Source organism: Chamaea fasciata, unplaced genomic scaffold (genome assembly GCF_029207755.1).
Source record: "Chamaea fasciata isolate MVZ Bird 193981 ecotype frontalis unplaced genomic scaffold, bChaFas1.0.hap1 SCAF_134, whole genome shotgun sequence".
In the NCBI taxonomy this organism is placed as follows: domain Eukaryota; kingdom Metazoa; phylum Chordata; class Aves; order Passeriformes; family Sylviidae; genus Chamaea; species Chamaea fasciata.
In genome coordinates, this window is record NW_027094219.1 from 70711 (window position 1) to 79710 (window position 9000).

The window sequence follows — 9000 nt, forward strand, 5'->3', positions numbered from 1 at the left end:
CCCCCCGGGACCCCAAAATCCTCCCAAATCCCGAAATTCTCCCCCCCGGGCCCCCCGAATGGTCACGCCCAGCCCCCCCGGCCCCCCCCCCGCCGCCGCTGCCTCATGGAAAAGCCCCGGGGCTGCGCTGGGAGCGGCCCAGTTTCGACCAGTTCGGACCGGGACCCGCCCAGTTTCGACCAGTTCGGACCGGGACCCGCCCAGTATCGACCAGTTCGGACCGGGACCCTCCCAGTATCGACCAGTTCGGACCGGGACCCGCCCAGTATCGACCAGTTCGGACCGGGACCCGCCCAGTACGGCCCAGTTCGGACCGGGACCCGCCCAGTATCGACCAGTTCGGACCGGGACCCTCCCAGTATCGACCAGTTAGGATCGGCACCCGCCCAGTATCGACTGGGACCGGCCCAGTTTAGACTGGGAGCGACCTCGGTGCCCTTGGCCCGGCTGGTGGCGAAGGGGGGGGGGGACAGCGGTGACGCCAGTGACACCAGTACAGACACCAGTGACACCTGCGTAACCAGTACAAGAATACCAGAATAACCACTATGACCAGTACAGACACCAGTATAACCAGTACAGCCACAGTCAGGGACACCAGAGACACCAGTACGGACACCAGCAGGACCCGTATAACCAGTATAACCAGTAGAGCCACAGTCAGGGACACCAGCAGAACCAGTATAACCAGTATAACCAGTACAGCCACAGTCAGGGACACCAGGGACACCAGTAGGGACACCAGCAGGACCAGTATAACCAGCAACAAGCAAAGATACTGGTGACGCCAGTACAGTGACCGCAGTATAACCAGTATAACCAGTACAGCCAGTCAGGGACAGCAGTACACTGACCCCAGTCCCCTCCCAGTGCCATCCCAGTGTCCCCCCAGTGTCCCCCCAGTGCCATCCCAGTGTCCCCAGTCCCATCCCAGTGCCCCCCCAGTGCCATCCCAGTGTCCCCAGTCCCATCCCAGTGCCCCCCAGTGCCATCCCAGTGTCCCCAGTCCCATCCCAGTGTCCCCAGTCCCATCCCAGTGCCCCCCCAGTGCCATCCCAGTGTCCCCAGTCCCATCCCAGTGTCCCCCCAGTGCCATCCCAGTGTCCCCAGTCCCATCCCAGTGTCCCCAGTCCCATCCCAGTGCCCCCCAGTGCCATCCCAGTGTCCCCAGTCCCATCCCAGTGCCATCCCAGTGTCCCCCAGTGTCCCCCCAGTCCCACCCCAGTGTCCCCCCAGTCCCACCCCAGTGTTCCCAGTGTTCCCAGTTCGATCCCGGTGTCGTGGGATGGGGACGGGGGGGAGGGGCGGTCACGTGATCCGCTGATGCGCTCGGGCCGTTATAAAGAGCCGGCACCGGATCGGGCCCGGACCGGACCGGACCGAACCGGATCCAGAACCGGAACCGAACCGGATACAGCACCGGAACCGGCACCGGGCCGGGACACCGGAACAACCCGGACTGGATCAGGAGCAGGAGTTGGATCGGAACCGGATCAAGACCCGGAGCTGGATTAGACCCGAACCGGATCGGATCCGAACCGGGACTGGAACCGGACCGGGACCGGAACCGGAACCGGATCAAAGCCTGGGACTGGATCACGGACCGGAGCCGGGACCAGAACCGGATCAAGACCCGGGGGCGGATCTGACCAGAACCGGAGCCGGGACCGGAACCGGATCCAGCCCGAACCGGACCGGGCCGGGACCGGAGCAAAGCCTGGAACTGGATCCGTGACCGGGGCCGGAACCGGGGCCAGAACCGGGCCGGGCTCGGATCAAACCCCGGCGCTGGATTAGACCCGAACCGGAGCCGGAGCCGGGCGGGGGCGGCGCGGGGGGCGCGGGGGGAGCCCGGGGGGGTCCCAGCGGTACCGGGGGTCCCGAGGGATCCCGGGGGGTTTCCCGGGGGGGTTTCCCGGGGGGTTTCCCGGGGGTCCCCATGAGCGGGAGGTCCCCGCGGGGGTCTCCGCTCCGGCCCCGCCCCCCCCGGCGGGCCCCGCGGGGCGGGGGAGGGGTGGGGGGGTCCCGGGGGGCGGTCCCGGTGCCCCCGGGGAAGATGCAGCTCCTGGAGCGATTCTTCACCCCCCCGGGGCCCCCCCCGGAGCCCCCCTCGTCCTCCCCGTCCCCCGCCTCCTGCTCTTCCTCCTCCTCCTCCTCCTCCTCCTCCTCCTGCGGGGGGGGCCAGGGCCGCTGCGGGGCCCCCCCCCGGGATTTCGGGGTCTCCCCCGGGGGGGCGCGGCTCCGGCGGGGGCTGAGTCGGAGCCACGACGGGCTGAGCCCCCCCGGGGACCCCCCCCCCGGGTCCCCCCCGGGCGCCCCCCGAGGCCCCCGAGCCCCGGCGGGGGCGGGGGCGGCGCGGGGACCCCCCCGGGGGGATCAGGGGGGCCGGGGAGGGGCCGGGGGCGTTCGGGGGGGCTCAGAGGGGGGGGCTGAGCCGCAGCCAGGAGGGGCTGAGCCCCCCCGGGGACCCGCCCCCGCACCGGAGGGGCCCGGGCCGCCCCCGGCCCGTCCCGGGGACCCCCGGGGAGCCCCCCCGGCCTGGGGAGCCCCCCCGGAGGGCGGCGGGGCGGGGGGCGCGGGGGGGGCCCCGGGGGGGCTCGCGGGGGCTGAGCCGCAGCCAGGAGGGGCTCGGGGGGGCGCGGGCAGGGCCCCCCCGGCGCTGGCGGTCGCTGGAGGGGCTGGGGGGGTCCAGGGGGGGGTCTCGGGGGTCCCGTGGGGGGTCCCGGGGGGGCTTCTCGCGGTTCCTGGACGAGCTGACCCGGAGCGTGCTGAGCCCCGCCCAGCTGTGCGCGCTGGGGTGGCCCCCCCGAGACCCCCTCGGGGACACCCCCCGGACACCCCCGGGACCCCCCCGGACACCCCCCGGGTCGGGGGGAGCCCCCGCCATGGAGGAGGAGGAGGAGGAAGAGGAGGAGGAGGAGGAAGAGGAGGGGGGACAGGTAAGGGACACCTGGGGGAGCCTTTGGGGAGGGGGGGGACACACCTGGGGCACACCGGGGGCAGTTTGGGGACACAACTGTGGGGTCTGGGGACACACCTGTGTCATCTGTCGGGGTTTGGGGACACACCTGGGTCACCTGTGGGGCTTGGGAACACACCTGTGTCACCTCTCAGGGTCTGGGGGTGACAGCGCTGTCCCCACAGGAGCCGCGGGCGGCCGGAGGCACCGGGGGAGCGACGGGGTGAGTGCGGGGCCGGTTTGGGGCGATTTGGGGAGTTTTGGGCGGGTTTGGGGTGACTGCAGGGGCGGAGGCGGTTTTGGGGCGGGGTTGGGGTCCCGGGGCAGTTTTGGGCTCAGTTTTGGGGTCTCGGGGCAGTTTTGGGGTTTTGGGCTCAGTTTTGGGGTCTCTTTCCCCCCTCAGACCACCCCCGGCACGGGCGGAGCTGGAAGCGCTGCGGGAGCGAATGGACAGGTGAGACAGGACAGGTGAGGGATGGACAGGGGAGACGGACAGGTGAGAGATGGACAGGTGAGGGATGGACAGGGGAGACAAGGACAGGTGAGGGATGGACAGGGGAGACAGGGACAGGTGAGAGATGGACAGGTGAGAGATGGACAGGTGAGGGATGGACAGGGGAGCCAGGGACAGGTGAGGGATGGACAGGGGAGACAGGGACAGGTGAGACAGGGACAGGTGAGACAAGACAGGTGGGGGATGGACAGGTGAGGTGGGGTCGGGTGTTCCCAGCTGGGGCCATCCCAGTCCCCCCAGTCCCCCCAGTGCTCCCAGTCTGTCTCCCCGCAGGCTCCAGGACGATTACGCCAACTCCCAGCGCCTCAATTTGCTGCTGGAGGAGCGGCTGCGGGGGCTGGTGAGCGCGGGGGGGCCCGGGGGGTTTGGGGGAGATTTTGGGGGGTCGTGGGGGGTTGGGGGGTCGTGGGGGGGATTTTGGGGGGTCCTGCGGGGGTTTGGGGGCGCCCGGGGGGATTTTGGGGGGTCCCAGTGACATTTCTGGGGGTTCTGGGGTTGATTTTTGGGCTTGGCCAAAAACCTCGGGGGGGTTTTGGGGGCCACGGGTTGATTTTGGGGGTCCCTGGGTGGTTTTTGGGGGGATTTGTTTGGGTGATTTTTGGGCTGGTTTGGGGCTGATTTTGGGGGGTGATTTGGGGCCGATTTTGGGGTGATCTTGGGGTGATTCGGGGTCCCCCAGGCGCAGGCCATGGCGCTGGAAAGGGCTGCCCTGAGCCGTCACGTGACCGAGGTGCTGCAGAGGGTCCTGGGGACCCCCCCGAGGGACCCGGTGAGGGGGGACTGGGAGGGGACAGTGGGGGGACAATGGGGGATAAGGGGGGGGACAGGGAGGGGACAGTGGGGGGACAATGGGGGGGACAGGGAGGGGACACGGGGGGACAATGGGGGGGACAGGGAGGGGACAATAGGGGGGACACGGGGGGGCTTTAATGGGGGAAGGGAGTTTGGGGGTGCCCTTGGGGGAGGGGTCACAGGGCGGTGACGTCACCGTGGGGGCGTGACCCCCCGAGTGACCTCCCCCCATGTTCCCTCCATCCCCCCCCAGGTGGCCGCGTGGGGCGGGGCCGAGGATGAGGATGAGGAGGGGGGGGAGGGGCCGCTGCTGCCCCCCCCCCGCCTTCAGGGACCCCCCGGGGGGGGCGGGGCCGCTGCCCTGAGCCCCCCCGCCCATCCCCCACCCCCCAATAAAGGATTGAGACCCCCCCCCCGCGAGGATGAGTCGTTCTGAGCGCCCTTAAAGTGCCCCCAAAGTGCCCAAAAGTGCCCCAAAAGTGCTCCCAGGTACCCCAAGGCATCCCCAAACCTCCCCCAGACCCCTCCCCTCTCCCCCCCCCGCCCCCCCCCGCGCCCCCAGCCCCATTTTGGGCACCCCCCCCCAACAGGACGCCCCCACGTTTCACCATCTGCAGCTTTATTGGCACCGGGGGGGCGGGACCCCCAAACACTGACCCCAGTTTGGGTGGTCCCGGGGCTGGGGTCACCCCGGGGTCAGGGGTCAGTCCAGGGTCAGTCCAGGGTCAGTCCGGGGTCATTCAGGGGTCAGTCGGGGGGGCAGAGCCGGGCCCCGATGTCGTCCAGCAGCCAGTCCAGGCCGGGCAGGAGGTCAGTCAGAGGTCAGTCTGGGGTCAGGGGTCAGTCAGGGGTCAGGGGTCACTCAGTGGTCAGTCCGGGGGGCAGAGCCGGGCCCCGATGTCGTCCAGCAGCCAGTCCAGGCCGGGCAGGAGGTCGCGGCCGGTGAAGGCCGAGCAGCCCTGGAGGCGCCAGCGGTGGCTGCGGATGGAGTCCAGCTCCAGGGCCTGGGGGCACAAGGGTCAGCCAGGGGTCAGCCAGGGGTCAGCCAGGGGTCAGACAAGGGTCACTCAGGGGTCACGGGGTCAGGAACACCCCCCACCACCCGGGGGGGGGCATTTTGGGGGATCCCAGATTTGGGGGGTCCCTGGATTTGGGGGGTCCCTGGATTTTGGGAGGTCCCAGGACTGGAGGTGGCCCAGTTTTGGGGGTCGCAGTGGCAGCCCTGGGGGGTTTTTGGTGGTCCCAGTTTTGGGGGTCCGGTGACAGCCCTGGGGGGTTTTTGGGGGTTGCAGTGACAGCCCTGGGGGGTTTTTGGGGTCCCAGTTTTGGGGGTACGGTGACAGCCCTGGGGGGGTTTTGGGGGTCGCAGTGGCAGCCCTGGGGGGTTTTTGGAGTCCCAGTTTTGGGGGTCGCAGTGGCAGCCCTGGGGGGTTTTTGGGGTCCCAGTTTTGGGGGTCCGGTGACAGCCCTGGGGGGTTTTTGGGGGTCGCAGTGGCAGCCCTGGGAGGTTTTTGGGGTCCCAGTTTTGGGGGTCGCAGTGGCAGCCCTGGGGGGTTTTTGGGGTCCCAGTTTTGGGGGTCCGGTGACAGCCCTGGGGGGTTTTTGGGGGTTGCAGTGACAGCCCTGGGGGGTTTTTGGGGTCCCAGTTTTGGGGGTCCGGTGACAGCCCTGGGGGGTTTTTGGGGGTCCCAGTTTTGGGGGTCCGGTGACAGCCCTGGGGGGTTTTTGGGGTCCCTCTGGGGGTACCTCGCGGATGTCCCCGGCCGGCAGTGCGCCGGGCAGGTCCTGTTTGTTGGCGAACACGAGGAGCGTGGCCCCGGCCAGGCGCTGGGGGACAAGGCAGTGTCACCTCCGTGTCACCCCCTCTATCCCCTTGTCACCCCCTGTGACACCCTATCACCCCCTGGGTCACTCACTGCCCCTGTCCCGATGTCCCCGTGTCCCCAGTGTCCCCAGTGTCCCCAGTGTCACCTCGTCCCTCAGCAGGGCCCTCAGTTCAGCAGCACAGAGGCGCAGGTGCTGGCGGTCACTGCTGTCCCCCACCCACACCAGCCCGAGCCCGTGTCCCCATGTCCCATATCCCTGTGTCCCCGTGTCCCCGGGTGTCCCAGGGTGTCCCCAGCGTCACCTCCTCTCTCAGAAGAGCTTTCAGCTCGGTGGCACACAGCCGCAGGCGCTGGCGGTCACTGCTGTCCACCACCCACACCAGCCCGTCCGTGCTCTCGAAGTAATTGCGCCAATAGGAGCGGAGAGAGCTCTGCCCGCCCACGTCCCACACGTGCAGCTGGAACCTGGGGACAGGGACAGGATCACTGTGGGGTCACAGAGTCACCGTGGGGTCAGGGGGGTCAGTGGGGTCATTGTGGGGTCACAGGGTCACTGTGGGGTCAAGGGGGTCAGTGTGAGGTCAGTGGCATCACTGTGGGGTCACAGGGTCACTGTGGGGTCACAGGGGTCACTGTGAGGTCACGTGGGTCAGTGCAAAGTCAGCAGGATAAGCAAGACACTGGCCCTCCCAGCCAATAGCCCCTCCCCCGCCCCTTTGGCCCCGCCCACCGACCCGCGGTGCTCCAGGGTTTTGATGTTGAAGCCCAGGGTGGGGGAGGTGCCCCCCACGTCCTCTCCGTTCAGCCGCTTAAGTAGCGTCGTCTTCCCGGCGTTGTCCAATCCCCTGCGAGGGGCGGGGCCTCAGGACACGCCCAGGGAGCACCTGGACACGCCACTTTTACAGCCCACTCCATACCGCCCTCAGGCCCGCCCCTTTATCACACCCACTGACCACACTCCACTGACCACACCCCCAGCGACCACACCCCGACTAACCACACCCAAACTGACCACACCCTCACTGACCACACCCCAGTGACCACACCCTCACTGACCACATCCAACTGACCACACCCTCACTGACCACACCCCCACTGACCACACCCCAGTGACCCCTCCCCACGAGCCCCACACTCACCAGCCCCGCCCACCCCCACAAACTCCGCCCCATCTGAACCCCCGCCCCCTCCCGGGCTCCACCCCTCATGCCCCGCCGCCCGGAAGTTCCGGAAGCCCCGCCCCCACCACGCGCCCCTCCACCCTCCACCCCCCGCGTCGCCCCCGCGCCGGCCCCGCCCCCCGCGCCGGCCCCGCCCCCGTTAACCCCGCCCCCTTAGCTCCGCCCACAGCACGAGCAGCCGCAGCTCTCGCTCCTTCTCGCGCATTTTCTTCAGGATCGTCAGCAGCCCCATGTCGGCCGCGCGCGCCGGCCACGCCCCCTCCGGCCCCGCCCAAGGGCCGGCTCCGCCCCCGGGGTACGCCCCCTCCGTTCATTGGCTCCCGTGCGCGCCCGCTCCCTCCGCCACTTCCGGGTGATGGGCGCCCCCTGGCGACCCGGAGGAGTGTGGGGCGGGGCTAAGGGAGGCGGGGCCGGGGGGTCCCGGGGGGGGTTTGGGGGGTCCCGGGGGGGTCCAAGGGGGGTCCCAGATCCGCCCACCCCCCCCGCCATGGCCGCCCGGAGCTTCTTCCTCCTTCTCCTCGTCCTCCTCCTCCTGCTGCTGCCCCCGGCCGTGCCCGACACCCCCGGCCCCGGCTGCCGCCTCCGCTGTAAGAGCCGGGGGGGCCCCGGAACCCCCAAATCCCCCCGGGACCCCCAAAAGACCCCCGGGACCCCCGGACCCACCCCGGGACCAATCCCGGGACCCCCAGAAACTCCCCCGGGAGCCCCAAACCTGCCTGGGATCCCCAAAACATCCCTGGGACCCCCAGAAAACCCCCCGGCATCCCCAAACGCCCCTGGAGCCCACCCCCGCCCTACGGGACCCTCGAGGAGCCCCTCGGGACATCGATGCTCCGCCCCCCCGTGGTTGAAACCCCGCCTACAACTCCGCAGCCCCGCCCGCACCGGGAACCGCCCCTTTTCACCCCTCCCCCCCTTTCCCAGGGGTCCCGGTGCCCCTCCCCCGCGGGCCGGGGCGCTGCCGCGCGGGGAGCGTGGCATCGCTGGGCGCATGCGCGGGGCACTGCGAGTCCCGCGCCGGCCCCGCCCCCCGCGCGCTGCTGGACGCCGGAGGGCGCCCCCTGCTGGCCGAGGCGCGCTGCTGCACCATGGAGCACGTGACCAGGGTGGGCGGGACGGAGGGCGGGGCGTGGAGGGGTGGGGCAAGGGGCGTACTGGGTGCGGGGATTTTCACACTGTGGGGGCGTGGTGAGGCCGTGGGTGGGGCTGCACACGTGTGGGCGTAGCCTTTGAAGGTGTGGGGGGGGCGTGTGCAGGTGTGGGCGGGGCCTGTGAGGGTGCGGCGGGATGTCAGGTATGGGCGTGGCCTGTTGGGGTGTGGTTGGGGTTTGTCCATGTCTGGGCGAGGCCTGTGAGGGTGTGACCGGGCGTGTCCAGGTGTGGGCGCGGCACGCCCTGGTGTGTCCCTCTGACCCCGCCCTCCCCGCAGGTGCAGGTGACCCTGCGGTGCCCGGGGGGGGTCGCGGCGGTTCCGGACGGTGTCGGCCGCGTCCTGCAGGTGCGACATGTGCCGTCTGGGCCGGTACTGACCCGGGACCGATCCGGGACTGACCGGGGACTGATCCCGGAGTGATCCGGTACCGACCCGGGACCGACCGCCGGTACCGACCCCCGGTACCGATCCCCCCGGGACCCCCATTAAACGGAGCAGCACCAGCGGCTCGCGGAGTTTGGGGTTCTCGGGGACGCGCTCCGGTGTCACCGCCTCCAGAAATCCTTTACTGTCCC

The 9000-nt window shown here is 70.0% G+C and overlaps 2 protein-coding genes across 3 annotated transcripts; one reads left to right on the top strand and one right to left on the bottom strand.

The window, feature by feature from the left end:
* Nucleotides 1-105: 105 nt before the first annotated feature.
* On the top strand, nucleotides 106-4701 carry LOC136304614 (basic salivary proline-rich protein 1-like). Its single transcript, XM_066208104.1, has 7 exons — nucleotides 106-493; nucleotides 2278-2939; nucleotides 3115-3182; nucleotides 3363-3413; nucleotides 3747-3813; nucleotides 4153-4242; nucleotides 4519-4701. Exons 1-7 carry the CDS (start codon nucleotides 106-108, stop codon nucleotides 4699-4701), a joined length of 1509 nt encoding a protein of 502 aa, XP_066064201.1.
* Nucleotides 4702-4867: 166 nt separating this feature from the next.
* ARL2 (ADP ribosylation factor like GTPase 2) lies at nucleotides 4868-7700 on the bottom strand. 2 transcript variants are annotated; one of them, XM_066208111.1, is made up of 5 exons: nucleotides 7440-7694; nucleotides 6826-6936; nucleotides 6394-6556; nucleotides 6012-6092; nucleotides 4868-5269 (listed from the first exon to the last, which is right to left on the bottom strand). In XM_066208111.1, exons 1-5 carry the CDS (start codon nucleotides 7502-7504, stop codon nucleotides 5135-5137), a joined length of 555 nt encoding a protein of 184 aa, XP_066064208.1. In that variant the 5' UTR covers nucleotides 7505-7694; the 3' UTR covers nucleotides 4868-5134. The 2 variants fall into 2 exon arrangements, with proteins under 2 accessions (XP_066064208.1, XP_066064209.1); XM_066208112.1 differs by lacking the exon at nucleotides 6012-6092 and having other exon boundaries at nucleotides 7440-7700.
* Between the last annotated feature and the right edge of the window lie 1300 nt (nucleotides 7701-9000).